The 22,571-nt window shown below is 35.5% G+C and overlaps 1 protein-coding gene across 1 annotated transcript; it reads right to left on the bottom strand.

Annotated features, from left to right (window-relative positions):
* Nucleotides 1-967: 967 nt before the first annotated feature.
* On the bottom strand, nt 968-20,758 carry LOC129941036 (endoplasmic reticulum metallopeptidase 1-like). The gene is made up of 15 exons (XM_056049578.1): nt 20,420-20,758; nt 20,286-20,325; nt 19,885-20,207; nt 19,661-19,823; nt 19,430-19,606; nt 19,205-19,287; nt 18,861-19,136; nt 18,640-18,787; nt 13,213-13,345; nt 12,882-12,975; nt 2,490-2,670; nt 2,070-2,416; nt 1,793-2,001; nt 1,427-1,712; nt 968-1,367 (listed from the first exon to the last, which is right to left on the bottom strand). The coding sequence occupies exons 1-15, from the start codon at nt 20,444-20,446 to the stop codon at nt 1,200-1,202; spliced, it is 2,655 nt and encodes an 884-aa protein (XP_055905553.1). The 5' UTR covers nt 20,447-20,758; the 3' UTR covers nt 968-1,199.
* Nucleotides 20,759-22,571: the final 1,813 nt, after the last annotated feature.

Below are 22,571 nucleotides of genomic sequence, written 5' to 3'. Positions count from 1 at the left end.
TTACTGTCATCGAATAGAGTCGATTCCTATCGTAGACTGGTTCAGAACTTGTGTTTGATTTGAATAGATAGGTTTTTCAGCATTGGGTAATAGATTTGGTCTCTGATTGGAGTCTTTCCCTGCAATTTATTCATACAGCTATAAAATTCAATCAAAGTGATTGGGTCGGGCTTCAATACTCAGGGCTATTGTATTGGCTCTTGGCGTTCGTTTTGTCTTTTAAGAATTAGGAACATGTATATATTCTGAAGCGTATGACTGGATCTATTTATGATAGTATTGTACTTGGTTTCTATATTATTAATAGAAAGTGGAAATTAACTGGTGAGGACACAGATATTTTGCCATGTTTTTCAGTTGAGGTGTTTGACTTGATTGTGGATGTCATTTCAATAAAACTATTCGCTTTGCCGTCTAAATTTTAGATTTGACTTTTTGTATTTGATAATTTCTTGTTTATTCTAATTGTGCTGATGGATGTCATGTGCTCAAGCCCGTATGGGATTGGATATTAGAGAATTCTGCATTCCCTAACAACAGGTTAAAGGGGAAGCACGTCATAGAATACCCTTGTTGGAGTCCATTAGATGCCGAATTCTTTCATCTTAATGGTACATTGTGTCCCTTCATGTATTGTTTAAAAAATACGACATTTATCTTTTAAGTTTCATTTAATTGAAATCTATGTAAAAATGCATATTTAACAAGTTTCAGTTTTTTGTTTCTTTTCTTTAATTTCTATGTTGTTTTTTTTTTTAAATATTAATTATTATATAATAATAAGAGAAGCCTCAAATTGTATGGACAATTTTTATTTTTCATAGAATTTGGTTTTAACTTTTGTTGTTCTTAAAAATTAAAATTAAAATAAATAAAATCTAAGACAATTTTTATATTAATACTTTCGATTTTATGGATCTCTTAATACCTTTCGTTGCTATTACACAATTTCCAATTATTATTATTATTTTTGTTTTGTTTTTTTTTGAATAACAATTTAAGTAAAAATGCTTTGCAATAATCGTTAATATTTTTGTTTTGATAAAATGTATCATAAGATTTATTAATAAAGGTAGAGGAGGAAGTAGATTTTGTTTTTATTTAAATAAAACTTATAAGATTATTGCTCTTGGAGTATAAATTTTAAAGCCTATTTATTAAGTTTTGTTTCTTGATAATTGAAAAGAAATCAAACCATTTTAGAATGTCCATGAAACAAGCGATGCAACAGATGGCACAGCATAAGCCCAACGTGGTAGTTTCGCTAAAATATGGGCAAATGCTGGTGTATGTTCTTTATGATATTCCGAGTGGAGGGTAACCAAAGATATGTCAACAAGAGGTCTTTCGTGATTGTCACTCGTTGTCTAAAAAAATTAAACAGGTGTCAGACTTAAAATTTCCTAACAAAACAAAACGTACTTACCTTGAAATCTAATGTTATATTCATGGGTGCTGATTCAATGCCATGACTAATCATAACAAAATGAGCCTTTTGCTTATTGTACACCGTCGGCTCTGGAACATAATCCATTAGGTTCCACCGATCAAGAGTTACAGAATCTTTTGGACGAATGTGTAACGACAGCTGATAGCTTCCGATTAACAAAAAGTTTAAACGATGTATTTTGGGGGATATTTTCTCTTTGCTGATAAGTTTTAGAGTAGCAACTTCACGGATTAGGGGAGTTGGAGCGGGCACCCAATAGCCACTATATAAATTCAAGGAGAAAGAACAAATTCATTCTTGTTAAAGGAGTTTTGTTTGTATATTTTTTTTTTTTAAACTTACCCAAGATGCAATTGCCGTGAAGTTAAAAATGGCAACCCACAAAATATTTCATTCTTACAGAGAATATTAAATTCGTGTGGTATTGGAGTTTCGGGCATTGAAAGACTTTCAACAGTTTTGCGACAGTTCCTATCCATATCACTCATCCAGAAACCAGAGTCGGTATATCGTATATTACCATCTTTATCGTATAATGTCCGCACAGTGTGCTGTTAAGGAAAATTAACCCAACATGAATTAAGAATGCAATTAAAATCAAAAGAGAAACATCAGATACCGTTATATAATGCCTTTGCACAGCTGGAGCACCACCTCTATCATCTCGATACGGGAATCCATAATGTGTAAATGATATAAAATAAAATCTCGTAATAACGTAAACAGCAAACAACGAGATCAATAGACTTTTACATCTTTTCAAAAGTATAACCAACGGAGTTACATAACTTGTGGCGAAAAATGTTAGCGATCCACAAATCATTGCAATCATTATGTCGGGATTCTTGTGACCACCCGATCGACCTGCTGTCGGAATGAACATACTAACAACCATATGATAGAAATGTGTTGCCCAAATTATAACAAATATTTGACCACCCAAATGGACATAGAGCCAACGGCGAACTGAAAATAAGTTTTGTTTGTTGTAGTTTTAATTCAAAATTATTATGAGTAGAAATTTGGAGAGGAAACTTACTTGTATTTTGATATCCCAGGAAACCAATTGCAAGATTTGTGAAGAGAGTTATAAGGAGAGGTACAATTAGCACGTAAGCAGTGCGGATTCCAGCTCCAGTAAGTGCGGCAGCTAGTAAACCCCAAAACATGCTTGTTCCGGTGAGTCGAGCTTGTGTTTGGAGGGCAAGACTAAGAGGAGCCTGTGGAATAAGGAATATAAAAAGAATTTTAAGCAAAGAATATAAAGAAATAAATGAATGAATTAGCTTTTGAGGCACTTTTTTTTCAAAAATGTTCATAGTCTTTATTTCTGTAAAAAATAAAGATGCGAATATACTCTTTGACTTTGGATGAACTGGGTGTCGAGGTCGACCCACACAAAACAATTTAGTCCTATTTTCGAAGAAATACAAAATCCCACATGTCCCCTCGGTGTTATTTTAGACAAAAAGCTAAATTGGAAATATACAAGAAAGATTCAACAAAGCTACCAAAAAAAGTCCACCTTTCAGCTTGCCTATGTAGAAGCGGATCGACCCTATTTGCGGCACTGGACACCCTACTCTACCTAACGCCTTTTAATATACTTAGCAAATAAATAGCTGCAAGCTCTACTGTTCGCCTCAAAGCTACATCGCAGCCACTTCCAAATTTCTATACTTTTCAGATCCTTCTGTGAGGTTAGGGCAAGACGAGTCATTCCACTTTTACATCGTTGCATCAAAAACAAATAAAGGTGCTGGTGGAATTAAGAACTTATTGATGAAATGCTTTAAGACTTTATCAAAAACTATTTTGTTTGCTAAACAGAATCTTAAGGATTTGTCAAGAAATTGGCGGTTAGTAAGGCATAATTCTTACACCCACCTTCCATTTTTTAAGTTTTTAGTCAAATCAGTATTGACCCTAAAGACGCTGCCTTCTGAGCATATACATTTTTTCACTGCAGCTTAAAAAAAAAGAAATCAACATAAGTTAGAGATAAATCGATTCAGACGATCAATCCATGTGACCATTTCTTTATTATTAGATGCACTCGATAAGTCTTGTGGCACCGTTTTATTGTATATACAGGGTCATTGTTAAAAGGTCTTCCAAAAGGCTAGAGCGAGTAGGTTGGGTTAAGATAGGGTGTCATTTGTATTGAGCTAAGACACCCTCTAATGACATTGGATGTCATCTCATAACTAGGTTGGGTATCATTTGTCGTTAGGCAAATGACCCGCGCAGTAAAAAAAAAAGAGTTCTCAAGAGCCAGAGGATCCGATCTGGACCCTGAGGCGGACAGCGCGCAGGACACCACTGATTGGTTTATGTATATATATGTACAAACATGCTACATTACCAGGATTTACTACTTTAAATCTTTTTTTTCTACCTTATTGTTTAAAAATTAATATTTCTTTTTTTGTTTTTATTATTTATTTATTATATTCCTACTTATTTATTGGAATTTTCAGTTACCTTTTTGCTTTACCTATAATATTTATTTATTCAATTTTTTTTGTAATTTCTTTTTTTTTAATCACCTTTAAATATATTTAATTATATAATTTCTATTGCGCTATTTTATTAATTCGCATTGTGATAGGGAAAATTCGCCGGGTCTTAGTTTTGTTTTGTTGTACGTGTTGATCAGGGAATAAGTGCCCGTCGTCACCAGTGCGAAGAGTGATTTCTCTTACGTCCCTCGCGACGTAATATTTTGCATCCCCCTTTTTTTTATCCACCCACAATGAGCTTTTTGTAGGCAAGAAATTAGGGTCCGATTAGAGAACAACAAACTCCTATAGAAAGCGATTCAGATACGGAACGCTGGAGAAGCAAAGACCCGCCGCGTGGCTCCGGCGATTAAAGTAAGTAAGTAAGTAATTCATTTATTAACAGTTTTTAAAATAAATACATAATCATTTGTTTTTGAATTTAAAAGCTTTGGCTTTGCCGTCAGCTCGACTAGCAACTTAAATTTTTATAACATTGGTAAACTTTGTTTTAAATTTCAGTTTTAATTATATATTGATTTTTACATACATATATACATCTACTAGTTTAATCATATTCATTCATAATAAATTTTCTAAATCTGCAAATTTCCTTCAGATAGTTGACAAGATTTTTCCAATCTGGTCCATTCAATATTAGAATTGTCTCTTGTAGAGTGAGAGAGAATTTTTGAAAATATGAGAATCTCTTGTATCTGAAAATTGGACATACGCTTATAAAATGGAAGCAGTCTTCTTTGGATTTATGATTGCAGAGTGTACAGAACTAATTGAAACTCCCATTGTATGGTCTACCGTTGAGACATAAGAATTCGCATCTAGTTTTGAAAATCAAAGAAATATCTTTGTAGCTTAAAGATTAATGAAAATAGTTATTGTTATTTAGATTAAATTGTAACTGGCTATATAATATTCGACTTTCTGATTCAATAGCTGTTTTTATAAATTGATTCCGAACCGAGTCTTCATTAAGCTGGATAATTTTATACATTTTTTCCTTAACATCAAGAATGTTACTTGTATTAATTTGCATATCTTCACCAAATGAAGAGGCAATTCGTTGCCATTTGTCATTCCACCAGTCTTTGTTCCTTATTATTATTTATTATTTATTCCGTAAAGCAGCATTATTTTGCTCAGTCGCTCATCTGGGAAACCTAAGACTTTAATAATATAATCCGCTTGTAGTTTTAATGTGCTTGTAAATAATTTTGGTAAGCCAGTTTCCAAGTAGATCGCATAGTTCGGCGTGTTGATTGGTAGGTTGAAAATTTTTTTGATGAAACTCCTCTGAAATTTCTCAATTTCCTCATACTCTTCCATTCCCCAAACTTGAGCTGCATGCATAACATAAAGTGGACTTCACAACTGAATTAAAAATTTGGTATTTGGTAGACAAATATACAAGGTTGTTTGAGATCTTTCTCCATGTTAAGTTTATTAGACTTTGTGATGTTTTGGCTTTAATGTCAAGGTGCTTACTAAAATTCAGCCGTGGGTTGAGGTTCACTACAAGATATCTATATTCGTTTGTCACCTCCAAACTTCTTCCTTTGTACTTCCAATTACTTCCAACTTCAGTCCGATTGGTTCGCGAAAAGATCATTTTTTTTTTATTTTTCTGTATTGATTTCTAATCCCCATTTATCGCAGTATGCAGACAGTCGGTTTATCATCAATTGAAGATTTTCTTTCGATTCCGATAGTATGACCATGTCGTCAGCATAAAGTAAAGCATTTATCCGGATACCGGCCATTCTAATTCCTCCAGGTAGGTCGTTAACTATGTCATTAATGAATAGTGAAAATAAAAGTGCACTAAGCGGGCATCCCTATTTGATACCAGAATCAGTACTAAACTACTAAACCATTCAGAAAAATGCGCTCTATCCCAGACGTTAGCTTCTGTGTTTGTACACATATTTTTGATGACATGTACCAATCTGGTTGAAACACCGATGTGCGAACGTTTGTATATTAAAGCATTGCGATTTACCAAATCAAACGCTGCTTTGAAGTCAGCAAACATCGAGGAAAAAAAAGCGATGCTATCAAATTCAGTGTTTTTTTATTTGTTTTTGATTTGGCTTTAGAGATGGAATAGGGCGGTATTTTAAAGGGGGTGCGGTATGTGGGTTAATTTCCGGTTTGTCGGAAATGTAGTTCCACGGCCGTGAGCTTTCCTGGGTCCGCCTTTGGGGAATCCGAAAATCAGGCCGAGTGGATTCCAGGAAGTGTTGGTAAGGGCCAGGCCGTGACGTCATCAGCGGCCGCCGAGAAAAGTGAACGAAGTGGTGGTAGTGTACAATTAATTTTAAAATATCCGGCAGGATCAATGTTTTTGTAAAGAGGTGAGTTCCGGTTACGGTAGTAAGACCCCACCAACATTCTACGAGCTCAGCTGAGCACCGCAAGCATGCCGCAGCTACCGTAACGGATATTCCTTCTTCCACCCAAACCCTACCCTAGTTCCCATCCCAGCGTTACCTTCTTCGACCGAACCTATCCTACCCATACCTCTTGCATTTACCTAACGAAAAATGTCTTACCCCAATACAAATGGCACCCTACTTCCATACCAATGGCTCCCGATACGTTTTCCTCTTTCTTCCTCCCCACCTAATTATAAATAGTTTACAATTAGCTTTACATCTGATTCACAATTTAAAATCGCTCTTTCTTCAGATTCAGCTTTAATATCACTGCCTAGATACAAACTACGAGTTTCCTTGAGAACAGGACATCTACCAATAAAGTGTACTACATCTTCTCATATTGCAAAGGCTGTAATAGATCGGTAAATCCGAACGATGTGGTATGTAGTTAAGCTTTATGAGTTTCCCCCTCATTTTAAAGATGGCATATATTAGTTCTTGGCTATTGTGGTTGCTGAAATAATTGTTTTCACACAAATTGTGGTAAAAGGAAGATGTAGCCAAATTTATACATTCTAGCCTATATTGTTTATCCACTTTGGAAATGGGTTCATAGAGCAAATCTTTTGTTTGATTTCCGTTTGATATCCTTAAATATTTGAAATCCATCCCAAGGTAACTCGCAAGTTCCTCAAGGCAACAATTTTGGTAAGCCTTTCGTCTGGTATCTCAAGAACTTTTAGTATGTAATCTACGTGGAGCTTCAAAGTTTTAACAAATAATGGTGAAAGGCCTGTTTCGATTATCAGCATATAATTGGGTATTGTACTTGGTAGTCCAAAAATTCTTTTAATATAGTATCTCATATAGTTAATATAGTGTCCCCAAGATTGTGCAACATACAGCATAACCGATTCCACTACTCCAGCGAAAATTTTGTATTTAACAGTATGGTCAACGAATTTATTTGAAAACCATCTGCAGCCCATATTGCACTTTTTGCTTTTTCAAGTTTATCCTTTAGATGTATGTAACTTCATGTTGAGATTACTAGTAATCGTCATATCAAGGTATTTGTAGTTTTTTACAACTTCAATTGGTTTTCCATTGAAATGCCATTGCCATTGCCATTGCCGTTTTTATATAATCTACCGCTTCCTTTTTTGAAAATCATCACCTTTGACTTTCCAAGGATAACCTATAATGATTCGGGCGAGTACGCGAATAATACCACGTCGTCTGCAAAAAGAAGTGCTTTAAATAACACCCCGGCAAACTCTATTAATTCTGGTAGACAGTCTGTGGGGTCATTGATAAACAACGAAAACAGGCAAGGACTTAAGGAACAGCCTTGTCTTACTCCCATATTTATTGCGAACAACTCCGAAGTCTCAGTTCCACACCATACCGCTGCTCGGTTTTCTTATAGAACAGAACTTTTCGATCGATGTTATCAAAGGCTGCCTTGAAATCAATGAAGATGGCGAATAATTTATTTTTTTTAATCTAGGAATGTGCCAGCAATGTTCTGAAGCACAAAAATGTTGTCTAAGGTTGAGTAACCATTATGGAAACCAGCTTGACTTTCATGAATAAGTTTTTGACTTTCAATCCAATGTGCCATTCTATTAAGAAGGAATATTCCTCTATAATTAGCTGGCTTGGCTATATTTCCTTTTTTATGTATGGGGAATATTATTGCTTCTTTAAACTGTGATGGTATAACTCCCATATCCAGTTTATTATTAAAAGCAGTTGTCATTTGTTTCTTCAGTTCATTTGTAGCGTATTTAAAAAGTTCAATGGGAATACCATTAGGACCTGGTGACTTCTGCTCTTTAAGATTTCTCAAAACTTGGTTTTCTTCATCATAAAAAAAAAGGTGAATCGGGTATTTCATTTGAATATAAGTGTATAGCATAATGAATGGTTACTGTGATTGTTATTGTGTTTAACAAAGCTTGAAAGTAGTCCATTAATAAGCTCGCACTTATTTGAGTACTTATTTTTGGTGCATTACCATTAAATTTGTTTATTGCAAGCCAAAATTCTTTTGTATTTTGGCAATATGTAAGCATAAGAGCCTCTTTTTCAAGAAAGCATTTCTTTTTTTCTTTGCATAGTCTTTTAAAGGCAATGTTTGTTTTAGTAAAAAGATCCTTGCTACTTCACACTCCTTATCAAACCATTTATCCTTATAAACAAATGTCTTTTTATGAACCTGTGTTCACGATGGATACGATATTTTAGCTAAATTATCAATCTCGCTTATATTGAGTTGTTCCTCTATGTTCAAGTTGCGTTGGAGATCGTTCCTATACTCATTTGTCTTTGCATGTTTCCACGTCAACTTTGGGAGTAACTTACTTACTTAAGGTGGCGCTACAGTCCTGTGTGAACTAGGGCCTTACCCAAAAAACCTCTTCATCTAGCTCGGTCCCTAGCTAGATGTCTCCAGTTTCGCGCTCCAAGTTGGGTGAGGTCACCTTCCACTTGTGCGCGCCACCTGATCCGCGGTCCAAGGTGCTTTCATCCGCTTTTGTCATGGTCCATGCTTCTGCACCGTATAGCAGAACGGGGATGATAAGGGTCTTATATAGCAACACTTTGGTCCCTCGAGAGAGGACTTTACCACTCAATTGCTCTCTTAGTCCAAAGAAAAGCGGTTAGCAAGAGTTATTCTGCGTTTGATCTCTGCGCTGACGAAGTCCTTGAGTACCTCAAAGTTACGTCTGTCGATTGTGACATTTTGACCAAGACGTCGGTGATGTATGTCCTTTCTAGACGACAGCATGTACTTTGTTTTGCCCTCATTAACCGTTAAACCCATTTTTGCCGCCTCTGCTTCAATACTCACAAAAGCCCCATTGACATCACGCTGAGTTCTTCCGATTATGTCAATGTCATCAGCATATGCCAGTAATTGGACAGACTTTTGAAAATAGTGCCTTTAGTGTTGACGTGTGAGCTCTGCACTATTCTTTCAAGCACGATGTTAAAAAAATCGCATGACAGACACCTTGTCTAAAACCTTTTTTGACATTGAAAGGTTCTGTTAAGTTGTTTCCAACCTTTATGGAGCAGCGTGAATTCTCCATGGTCATTCTGCACAAACGGACGAGTTTGGCAGGGATGCCAAAACTAGACATGGCTCTATACAGCTCGTCCCTGTAGATGCTGTCATATGCGGCCTTGAAATCGATGAAAAGATGGTGGGAGTAACATGTTGGTTATTTCTTCGTTTTCAATGGGGCGGGTAAAAACTCTGCTATGATTGGTAGATGATCTGAGTACTGCTCACACAAAACTTCAAAAATCTGCAAAAATGGAAATCCATTCGCCCATGTGTATCCAAGCCACTTACACCATTCATAATATGAATCCCAAATGAATCACACAAATCCAGCAGTTTGATTCCCCTCGAATTTTTTGAGGTATCTTTTGGTACTTTAGACATGGCTCAGTTTAAGAAAAAAGTTTCAAATGTAAAATCCATATATCTTGAAGATGGTTTTTAATCTGATGTAATTTTCATTAAATTTTCTAAAACTTTCGATGGAGTCAATCAAGGCATTTTAATAGCTAAACTATCAGCTTTGGGTTTTCATTTGAGTTTTTTTTTATTATGGTTGAAATCTTATTTGATAGATCGTCACCATAAATTCGTCTTTATCACATCCAATATTTTTGACCTCAGGCGTTCTCCAATGAAGCCTACTTGGACCTTTACTTTTTCTTCTATTTGCTTATGATATGACTCACATAATTAAATCTTCTCTTTGTTTCATGTTTTCTAATGACATTGAATTGCTAAAATCTATTAAATTGGCATCAGAATTCTTCTTCAAAACGATTTAGATAGTTTAGTTAGTTTAAAGTGATTGTAAACGGTGATTTTTTAAGAGCTTGAGAACTTTTTTTTTTTTAAAAAAAACGCATAAAATTTGCAAAATCTCATCGATTCTTTATTTGAAACGTTAAATTGGTCCATGACATTTACTTTTTGAAGATAATTTCATTTAAATGTTGACCGCGGCTGCGTCTTAGGTGGTCCATTCGGAAAGTCTAATTTTGGGTAACTTTTTCGAGCATTTCGGCCGGAATAGCCCGAATTTCTTCGGAAATGTTGTATTCCAAAGCTGGAATAGTTGCTGGCTTATTTGTTTGTTAGTATTGAACGATAGCAATCGCCATTCACCGTAACGTTGCGTCCAACAGCATCTTTGAAAAAATACGGTCCAATGATTCCACCAGCGTACAAACCACACCAAACAGTGCATTTTTCGGGATGCATGGGCAGTTCTTCAACGGCTTCTGGTTGCTCTTCACTCCAAATGCGACAATTTTGCTTATTTATGTAGCCATTCAACCAGAAATGAGCCTCATCGCTGAACAAAATTTGTCGATAAAAAAGCGGATTTTCTGCCAACTTTTCTAGGGCCCATTCACTGAAAATTCGACGTTGTGGCAGATCGTTCGGTTTCAGTTCTTGCACGAGCTGTATTTTATACGGTTTTACACCAAGATCTTTGCGTAAAATCTTCCATGTGGTCGAATAACACGAACCCAATTGCTGCGAACGGCGACGAATCGACATTTCACGGTCTTCAGCAACACTCTCAGAAACAGACGCAATATTCTCTTCTGTACGCACTGTACTTATTCGTGTGGTTGGTTTAATGTCCAATAAAGTAAACTGAGTGCGAAACTTGGTCACAATCGCATTAATTGTTTGCTCACTTGGTCGATTATGTAGTCCATAAATCGGACGTAAAGCGCGAAACACATTTCGAACCGAACACTGATTTTGGTAATAAAATTCAATGATTTGCAAGCGCTGCTCGTTAGTAAGTCTATTCATGATGAAATGTCAAAGCATAGTGAGCATCTTTCTCATTGACACCATGTCTGAAATCCCGCGTGATCTGTCAAATACTAATGCATGAAAATCCTAACCTCAAAAAAATCACCCTTTATAATCTTTCATCGTAACTTTGAATTATCAAACTTTTTTATTCAATAAACTGTGACAATCTTTAAAAAAAAAAGAATCTTGGAGTGATCATTGTAGGGAAAGCTAACTCTTTACTTGGTTTTATATCTCGAAATTCCAAAGACCTGACCCTTTTGCACTCAAGGCGTTTTATTATTGCTATGTCAGGCCAGTACTTGATAATTGCTGTGAATTATATGAAATATGGGGATAACATTAAAATGGAATATTCGAATGCTTTCATACGATACAAGATGTAATCTTTTTGAACTTTAACAATTATAAACTCGAAGACTATACTTTGAGACAGTGTTCATTCCTGATATTCTTGCTTATCAAATTGATTTTTCTTTTCTTCTTTTGTTGATAAAATTATATGTCCCTTCAAGAGAACTTAAAGTACGTAATTTATTTTCGAACGATTTCTTCCATAGAGTAAACTACGGTTCAATGAGCCGATAACACGGTGCTTGAAACAGGTGAGTCCAGTATGTAGTTATATTGACGGCCCCCGGAAATTACGCCAGAATTTTTTTTGGAAAAAACGCCAGCAAATTCTTCATACAAAATTCTGGCTTTTTTTCCTAGGAAAAAAATCCAAAATTTTTCTGGCAAAATTTCGGAATTTCAGGCATTTTTTTCCTAAAGAATTTTCTGGCTTATTTTCCACAAAAAATTCTTCTTCTTTTTCAATTTGAAGCAGAAAACATTTTCTATCGTTTTTTCCAAAAAAAAATCTGGCGTAATTTCCGGGAGCCATATTGACTTTGAAAGTAATATTAGTCTTATTTATTAAAAAAAAAATTGATATATCAATTAAATATTCTTTATCCTAGTGGTAAGCTTGTAAGTATTTTGTCCTTTTTCAATTAGTCAACAATATTATTAGCATTATGTATCTGCCTGCTTTATAATAAATTAATACATTTTCTGAAATTGAAATTGCCTTTTTATCAGTGGGATCAGAAATGCGTGCTAAATTAGTTTTGTTTTGAATATTTTTAAATTCATGAGCAACTGTACATTTTGGATAGAAACCGGATTGCAATTTTTGATAAATGGATTAAATGCAGAATTTTGAACGAAGATATGCGGCGTTTGTATGAAAATTGCATTTTATGACAATTTACAGATATTGACGGAGGTAATTTCTTTCTTACAAAATTCTCAACCATATCCCAGAATGAATCAGGATGAAGACGAGATATAAAAATACATTTCTCAGGTGGTACCACAATTAATTTGATCTAAACACCCCCATCAATTTCGGCAGCATTTTTTAATTTTGAAAATAAAAAACTAATATATTACATACATTCTTTTTTTTTAAATAAGCTTGTAGCTTTTCAAACACTATAGCATGACTGTCTTATCTTAACCTAATCTTCTCTTGGTTTTTGGGTGGACCTTATACCAATATAATTCATTTAATTTACTAAAGCATAAAATTACAACATGTCTGTTGCATTTCTAAAATAGTTTTTCCGCTTTGTTACCCCGCGAAATAGCTCACATTTAATAACCCACCATGAAAGACTTACCTTAATATTTCTACTCAAGACCAAGTGCACTATACATTGAAAGAAAACAGTAGCCAGGCAATAAGTTGGCACACAGAGAAATGTGTTTGAGTACCTAGAAAACAAAGAACAATAAGAAGTAATCTGTTGAAAAACATATCGAAGTAGTTTTTTACCATGAAGTCTAACATAAACCTTGACACAAAAGAGCATAGGTAGTTCATTTTTTGTATTCATTGAATACAAAATAATATAAAAAAACGTATAGTCTCTCCATTCTCGATTGAATCGCTGTGACTCTATTGTACCAAGTTTTATGCTAGAACCATACATTTTAAATATCTTTTCTTACCATGCCATTGATTTCCCCATTAAATCCAAATCATAAGCGATCGCATAACAAATAGCTAATCCACCAACAAAGCTTATCACATTGATTAGAAATCCCAAAAATATCTCAAATCGCAGATGTTTCTTATTGATTCCTATTGAAAATTTACAAATTAGTTCTCTGCATTATTATTAATAGTTAAAGCATTAAGAGGAAGAAGGGATTAAGTGAGAGTTGTAAGGTACGAGATACAAAGCTTCAAAGTTAATCGATGGTAACTTTTTATGGTTAAGAACTGAATAAAACTTAAAACAGAGTAAGGCTTTTAAGGTTATTTTCCCATCGAGAGAAGATTGGGAGGATGACATCGTTTCGATAGGTTTCGACACAACCATCTTTACTGACGGCTCAAAGATGGAGTGCGGAGTTGGTTCTGGGATCTTTTCTGAGTCCCTAAATGCAGCCAAATCCTTTAGGCTTCCTGACTTTGCTAGCGTTTTTCAGGCTGAACTGCTGGCAATAAGGGAGGCATGTAAGATACAAGATACAAAACCCAAACCAAAACCGTAATGTGGCTACCTTTACAGACAGTCATGCAGGCCAAGGCAAGACATAGCCAGGATTGTTGCGGTTTGTACCGGACATTGTCCTATAGGAGTTCATGCAGAGAAGTTGGGTATCTCTTACAACACCTTTTGCCGTAGCTGTAGTGACCAAAGAGAAAGTGAAACCATAATCCATTTCCTCTGCAAATGTCCTGCTTTGGCAAACACCAGAATGAAATGCTTTGGAAAAACATTCTTTCAAGAACTCGATGAGTTATCTGAGACAAAGATTAGAGACCTAATCTTTTTTCTCAATGCGACAAAATGGCTCTAACATAATCGCTATGAAGCTTCTCTATCAATCTATCCCTTTCAATCAAAGGTCAAACGAGTTTTTGGTATCAAAACGTCGCACTACAGCGCTAATTGGATCTCAGGCTAGGTTGCCTTGAGATCGCCATTTCTACTTACCTACCAAATGCGCACAAGTCAGCCCTAAAGATTATCATTTCTTAAGACCTTAGAAAGATTGGTTTATATTCATTTAAGGGCAAGTATTGATACAAGACTTTTGTCTATGTCTCAAAATGTCTACTGTAAAGGTAAAACGGTGGAAACGGTGTTCCACAAATCGAACACGCTTTTAACAACGTGGGCACAGCTGCAATCACATCTGCACTAACATTTCTGAACGTAGAGAGTTCGCTTGGTTAGTTAGTTGGGTTATTTAATGCTGACTAGCAGAATAACTACCTCAAAACTGGGCAACTCTTCTGCTAGAAGATTCGTTAGCAGAGGGACACCGCAAGGTGGTGTTCTATCCCCTCTTCTCTGGAACCTTGTGGATAATGAAATCCTAACTGGTCTGGATGCGGAGGGTTTTAAAGTGCTGACATTGCTAAAGCGGTTTCAGTGAAGCATCTTGGTACCCTAAAAGAAGTCTTACAAAATTCCTTAGACAAACTAATACTTTGGGCTGATCGGTGTGGACTGGGTGTTTACCCACACAAAAACCTTATTAGTGTTATTTTCGAGGAAATACAAAATTCCAATTGTTAACCCTCCCTATATTAAAACAAAAATTAAATAAAGTTCTCAGACGAGGTTAAGGGTCTTATTTTGGACAAACAACTAAATTGGAAACGTTATATGTAAGAAAGAGTCAACAAAGATCCCTTGCTAAAAAGCTATTGGTAATAAATGAGACTTACAACCCCGAATTACCTATTGCTACATGCAAACTATTGCTATTGCAGGACGCTATGAAAAAGGCAAACCACCACATGTCAGGTCAAAAAAAAAACATCTGGCCTATACTAGATTTAAAGCAATCAAAGTGCTTTAAAGCAGATCGCATATAAACTCGATAATCGGTGTCATGACCGGGCACTGTCTAAAAGACAGGCACACCACGCGGCTAGGCGTATTCTCAGCAGAAGCTGTACAGATGAGAAAGAGGAGGAAACAGTTTTTCAACTCCTCTGTACATACCCTGTTCTGGCTGAAAAACGCAAGATTCCTATGAAGACTCACTGACAAGAAATTCAACATATTTCTTTCTGAATTTCAAATTCAGAACTTTACTCCACAAACCTCTACCCTACCTTAAGTTCAAGTCTGCAAAACGCTACAATAACAAGCTGCAACAACATTTCATATTTTGTATTTTTAAAAAAATATTTCTAATTCCATTTTCAATTTGACAAGGAACCCATTTTGTTGAATAAAACATTGTCGAACAAAATCACTTACATTTTTCGCTCAATAAAATTCTTTCTACTTGGTTGAAAACTTTTTATTTTATTTTCAACACGTTATCAGCACGAATTTGTTTGTAAAACTCTGCTGAAAAGGCTTTACTTAACTACGATGGACAAAAGTATAAATTTGCAAAAATTTTACGGAAAAGATTCCTCGCTCTGGAAGTTTCAGGTTTTGGTATATCTACGTGCCCATGATTAAGATTGCGTTCTCGATGAATCCATAAAGCCAACGGAGGAGTTGGCCCTTGCTGCTTCGATTCAGAAAGACAAAAAGGCACAACTGATAATCACTTCGTCAATGGATTTCAACCAGCTGAAGTGACTTTGGTGACAAGTGACTCTGCAGCCAAGATGTGGGCCAAACTTTCTTCCATATTTTAGCAGAAATGAGGAGTCTCACTTAGTACACTGCAACTAGAACTTTCTATGAATATCGAAAGTCGGAAGACGACATCATGGCCAGCCACATATCACATATAGAACAAATGGCTAAACAGCTTGAGGAATTGGTTGCTCTGATGGCAGAATCGACAATAATTACAAAAATCATCTGCAGTCTTCCATCACAATTCAAAGGGTACATCATCGGCGTTAATGCCTCACTTCACAGACAGAAAATGTGCATGGTGGTACACTGACTTTGGAGCATCGAGCCATATGTGCTTCCAAGGAAGTGCGTCCAGTAGTTTCCGAGCTGTTGATGAACGCGAATATACCCATGGAATCGGCAATGTGGAAATCATATCAGATGTTTGTGGTAAGGTGCAATTCCACACGCTAATAAATGTACTCTTTGTTAAATTTATTCAGTGTCAGCTCATCTGACAGCCAAGGTTAAAAGATTTGGACAGACTCTTCTAGTTGGACAACGTTGTGAATCTACTCAGCTGTATAAGCCTTCTCTGAGCATTGTTCAACCAGATATTGCGAATGTTTCAGTCAGTCCTAGCATTGAAAGATGGCACAAGCGCTTTGTACATATGAGCGTCGACACAATCAAGCAATCAGCTATGAACAATCAGCGATTTGTAGGTGATTCACAAAAATTCGTTTGCAAGGGATGTGCTTTGGGAAAATCTCATCGACAGAGTTATGTCAAAGATGAAAAATCAAGAAAAATAGGACCAGGTGAATTGGTCCATGCTGATCTCTACGGAGCAATGCAGATTCCTTCTCTACGAGGTTCCAAGTATTTTCTGCTAATCAAAGATGATTTTTCAAACTACATTCAAGTCTATTTCTTGCAAGAAAAATCTGATACTGCATCTAAGTTTGACGAGTTTCTGACTAAAGCACTCGCCAGCTAAATCACTTTGAAAGCGGTAAGAACAGACAATGGGGCTGAGTTTGTTTGCAGAGCGTTCAAAGGCATTTTGGCAAAGCATTGTGTTCATCATGAGACTTCTAAGCCATATGTACCTCAACAGAACGGTTTCATTGAAAGGCAAAACCGTACAGTAAAAGAGACTGCTACCTCGATGCTTTATGATTGTGGTGCCCCACAGTTACTTTGGACTGAAGCTGTCAATGCAGTGGTGCAGATTCAAAATATTTGTCCCGTCCGATCAAACAACTGGAAGTAGCCTTTTGAATAATGGAGAAGTGTAGCTCCTAGTGAAAAACAGAAAACCGTCTCTTTGTCATCAACTGAGGCTGAATATATATCAGCTTGTTCTGCACCGAAGGAAGCGATGTGGTTACGAACTTTTCTGAGGGAGATTGGTATTTTCAAAAAAAAAACAGCGATGCAACAACAATATTTTGTGACAAAATGACCACCATCAAATTGATTCAGAATCCAAAGTTCCATAAGAGAACTAAACATATTTCCATCAAGCATCATTTCATTCGCCAGCTACAAAACGAAATTCACATAGACGTCAAACACGTACATATCTACAAAGGAGCTGAAAGCAGACATTCCCACGAAAGCGCTGCCCGCTCCAACATTTTCTATACTTCGACTCTCTATTGGAATTAAACAACATTAGATGAGTTCGCAGTGAGGGAAGGTGTTGAATAAAACATTGTCGAACAAAATCACTCTATTCAAATCTATTTCAAAACGAACACGTCGCTTACATTTTTTGCTCAATACAATTCTTTCTACTTGGTTGAAAACTTTTTCTTTTATTTTCAACACTTTTATATAAAACATCAAATAGAGTTGCGGAGAAATTAAATAAATCAAATAGTAATTAAGTTCAGCTTTCAGATGAATGAAAAAACAACAAGAGCTGTCATTTTGACATTTGAACGTACATTTTGCCCAAAGCAACTACTTAGTTTTTCAAGTGTCATGAATTTCAAATTCAGAACTTTACTTCGCAAACCTCTACTTTAAGTTCATAGTACAAAAAGTATAAAACAAATTATTCTCTACAAAAACTCCTTAAGCAAGCTACAAGTCCATCACGATTTGATTTTTGTATTCCAAAGGAAATTAGCTATTTCCTTTCCAAATTGACAAGGAACCCTTTTACAAAAAGCATTTAATGAAGTTGTGGAGAAAATAAATAAATCATAGAGTAATATAGTTCAGCTTTCAGTTGAATGAAAAAAAAATGATCAACTGCCATTTTGATAGAAGAAGACTTGACTTAATAGTTAGGGAGATTTTTCGTGATTAACTTTCCAGACAACTTTCCAATAAAGTTACCGTAATTGGAAGGGTATTTTTTGGCAGCTGGCCAATCAGATACAAGAAACTTGCTTTACTTTGAACTTAAGAGCCTGCCCAATGCATTGAACAGAAAAACAAATTAAAGAATTGGGTATATTTAGATCGACAATTAACTTCCAAAAGTCAATCGAAGGTGGTTAATAAGCATTTCATTATGATATATCATTCTCTTTACTTTAGAGTTATGAGGTGCCAGAAAGATATGCGTACAAACAATGTGTTTGTAGTTTATATTTTTGTTGCAAAAAGAAGTTAAGTGACTTCAACGCTTTCTTTCACTCATTAAAAAAAAGAAGGTGTTTCGTTTAACATTTTTATACGAATAAGAGAAGGTCTAAATCGGAAACTTAAATCTTAAATCTAATTTTGCACAAACAAAAAATATAAAAAATCAAAAATCAAAAATAGTTACTTCATCCTCGTTCTTCTTAACTAAAGCTTCAAAATAAATATTTACCTCTTGTAGCTCTCGACAAAAATAGATATGGCAACAATACAGCCAATGTAACCACAACATAATTGAATATATTTGCAAAATCCATTGAATAAGAAATAAATGTAAATCCAAGAATATCGAAAAATATTTCCGCTCCTTGAGGAAGTTTCTAAAACGAAAAGAAAACAAAAATTCTCATATTAAACTCCGATTAAAGTCAGAATAAAGAAAATTCTTCTCACATCAGCATTTCCCAATTCCTCCCAATTGACAATGAACTTTGTTAATTCCAAAACATTATCGCCTGTATGTTGGAGAACACTTCTTGATACGTAATCAATGTGATCGTATTTCGTATGATATCGATAGCCATTGATAACGTGAGCAAAATCAAGCCCTGGAATTTTACCAAAATCCCGAAAAATTCGAAAATCAGTATCGGATGGAATTAGACCAGAATGGAACACCTCTTCAGCAGCACTTTGAGCATTTGGATATTGAATTGCACGTCCATACATCTAAAGACAAAGAAGTTTTTGTTTGGAAATTTGCATACAAAACGTTAAAGATAAAAAGATTAAGGTACCTTAACCAACCACGGTGTATTTGGACCTGTTTGAAAGAGAATTTCCTTGCCTCCTGATCCAGCTGATTCAAGATTAATAAATGCTATGGAGAAGATTAGGTAAATTATGTTTTTGCCTGCATTCATGAAATAAGGAAAAGGAGTCTAAGGTTTTCAACAGACCCCACAATTGGGGCCTAACAAAATGAAAGGAAATAAAACACCCAAATTATGATCTTTACTCACAGCGAACATCTTTGGCCCACTTGTGTTGTGTTATAAATCCATGAGAAGCCTTCAATCCAACTTCTTCAGCTCCATTGAATAAAAAGATTATTGAGTGCTTATTTAGCATGCTTCCTCTCGATAGAACTCGGAGGATTTCCAGCATCACAACACAACTACCAGCATCATCACTTGCACCTTAAAATAATTTTAAATTTAATTTCAGAAACTAAAAAAAAACCAACCACTAACCTGGACTTCCAGGAACCGAATCAAAATGGCAATTAATCAAAAGCGAATGATTCCCCTGAGTGGAACTTTCACCATGAAGTTTAACAACGACATTTTGGACATTCCTATAAGCTGTAGTCATGCCATGAGGTTTGAAATCCACCCAAAAAGCACCACTAACAACCTAAATCGTTAAAATATTTATACCAATCTTAAATAGGACAACAGATAGACTAAGAAACTACCTGAACATCCAATTCAATTCTCTGATTGCGATTTGCCATTTGCTTGATGTAAGATATTTCTCTCCTCAGGAAATCAACAGCTAGAACTTCATTGCTATAAGCTCCAGTGGGACGCGGTCCAAAACTAGTCAGAATCTTCAAATCCTTCCATGCTCGTTCGGCAATAAAGGAGTTCGGCTGTTGCATGAGCTGTGAATTGCCCAGACCTCTGGGCAGATTCTCCCAGTAGTTGTATCTGGTGACAGCACCCAAGCCCAGTATTCCGACGATGACAATAATGCCCCATATCTCGGAAATGTGATGCACACTCCGCTTGTTATAAGCTAAAGCATTCAATCATCAATTTATTTAAATCGATATGGACTGGACATAGACCCATATTTCATTCAAAAACAACTTACCAGTGTCAAAAATATTTACACCCTTGTCTCGGCGACAGTCCTATCGTTTTTAATAGCAATAAGACAAGAAATCAGATAAGTAAACGTTATTATCTTATAATTCTAATTATAACCAGTGTATTATTTGCAGTTACCTTATAAGCCCCATCAAGAACTCGCATATTTTCAATGAAAAACCCAAGAAGAGTACCTGTACTTTTCTATACTAATCAATAACTTTCGAAGAAAGAGATATTAGATTAAAAGAAAATTGAAAAATGGTTTAAGACGGTTTATTTTAAGTTCGCCTATGGCTTCAACTTTGCTTGTTTTCTAAAAACCGAGTTCATAACTTCAATGGAATTGTTTTGATTTTGAATAAAGGTATTTTTTTGAATCTTTTTTCGCTTTTTTTAAAATAAAATTAGCCGGCACTATGTGCGAATGCGAATCCGAATAGCAAATGCAGGTAAATTGACTTTGACTTGACGTTGACATGCGAAAAATCGACAAGAAGATTTTTGACATTTGAATAAATAAAAAAATAAAGTTGATAATTACCGCGTTTACAAGGAGAATTGAATTCGAATTGAATCAGGATTTAGCGCCGTATAGACCTGGATCGGATCGAAATAGGATTACTCGATCCGATCCCACTGAAAGAGGTGAATCGAATCGAAAATTTGTTTGTAAACCTGAATCGGGGAATCGAGTTATTGGTGTGTGAGGTCTTGCTTGTGTGCGTGCGATAAGTTTTTTCCATATTGTTTGTTCTAAGCAAAAATACTCCATTTAAATGGAGTATTTTTGGTTCTAAGCTGAATTTAATTTAGCGCTCGTCTTAGTGTTGAGAGCATTGTTATAAAATTTTAAAGTTATTCACGTAGCAGTACGCACACAAATACAACAAAAATTTCATTTCGATTCCATTTGAATTCGATTCCTCGATTCAGTGCCACCATATACCTGGATCGAAATCTCAATTCGATTCGATTCGATTCCTCGATCTCCTCTTGTAACCAGGGTAAATGACAGCTGCTGAAATTTGATGGTAAACAAATGTTGGAATAAAATGGAAATGGAGATTTGTTTGCATTTTACAAGGTTGCCAACTTAATGGAGAAAGCGGAAATGTTGCTTAAAATACCGTTAGGATTTAAAAAAAAAAAACATTTTCATGATTTGAGTAGGTGAGAACCAAAACTCGACATATCCAAAAATTTGGTTTTGTGCAAAATGGAAAAATCTTATTACGGCTTATAGAGGGTACTTGCTGAATTTATTATTCATAAGTTTAAAGTTACAGAAGGAAAATAATATTTTTTTTAAATTGTAAACACTTCTTGTTCCTCTGGTGGAGTTTCTACGTCATCATTTTGAATTTCTTGAAGAAATAGTTGTTCAGGAGCAAAAATTACATTTTTGTAATAGAAAAGATGGTGAGAGTACGATAACTTTGGCGACAAAGTTTGATGACGGATTTGTATAGAACAGTTAAAAACAAGCAATTTTTACTATGGGAGGGGGGTCTATAGACAAAAATGTTGGCTTTAAAAAAAAGATATAATACTTATTTGTAAGTATTACCGTTGTTTTTAATTATGTTTTTACATTTAATCTGCATATTTTTTTAAATTGCCAATACCGCCTAAACGGGGGGAGATAGACCCCCCTCCAATAGTAAAAAATGCATTTATTAAGCCCCTCTACCAAAAGCCGTTATTATATCTTGTCGCCAAAGTCATAGTACTCGTGCCAAAAAGATTATTCATTTCCTTCCATTCACTTCCAAAATGTTTGACCACTTTATAATTTACTTCTCCTTTGACCACGATATTTTTATTTTGCTTTAAAAGCATGATGCGTTTTGAGGATGCAAAACGGAAATGCAGTTGACCAGGTGGTTTAACATTTTTGGCAACCGAAGATTTAAAGTCGAAGATGGGTACTTCTTCTCCAACGGTCTTAACCAGTCCATATTTTTCAAATATTTTTTTTGTATTGTTTTGGATGAATAATTGTGTCCATTTTCTTTAGCTCCTTTTCAATGCGACCGAAAACCCGGTCAGATGGTAAGTACGAATGGCCGACGATTGGAAAAACTAATTCGATGGATTTTATATTCGGAGGCGAAAGCTCAAGAAGCTATTTTGCCAGCATCCCAATAACAGTTATATTTTTGTTTTGGCCAGGGCAGCCATCCGAAAACATCAGCTTTTGAGATTTAGGCCTTTTAGGTAGGAGAATAAAATTGATGCGATTTCGTTGGAACCTTTAAACCGTTGATCTTCAGACCAAGAATAAATT

The sequence above is a fragment of the Eupeodes corollae genome, chromosome 1 (assembly GCF_945859685.1).
Source record: "Eupeodes corollae chromosome 1, idEupCoro1.1, whole genome shotgun sequence".
NCBI classification, from domain to species: domain Eukaryota; kingdom Metazoa; phylum Arthropoda; class Insecta; order Diptera; family Syrphidae; genus Eupeodes; species Eupeodes corollae.
This window is presented reverse-complemented; position numbering and strand designations above follow the sequence as displayed.

Bases quoted from the DNA above. Each gene is read 5' to 3' on its own strand.
- LOC129941036 (XM_056049578.1), bottom strand. From the start codon at position 20,446: ATGCGAGTTCTTGATGGGGCTTATAAG. The intron at 19,137-19,204 runs GTACCTTAATCT...CTTTGTCTTTAG, and splicing joins ATACACCGTGGTTGGTTAAG to ATGTATGGACGTGCAATTCA. The intron at 13,346-18,639 runs GTAAATATTTAT...AATTTTCAATAG, and splicing joins TTTGTCGAGAGCTACAAGAG to GAATCAATAAGAAACATCTG.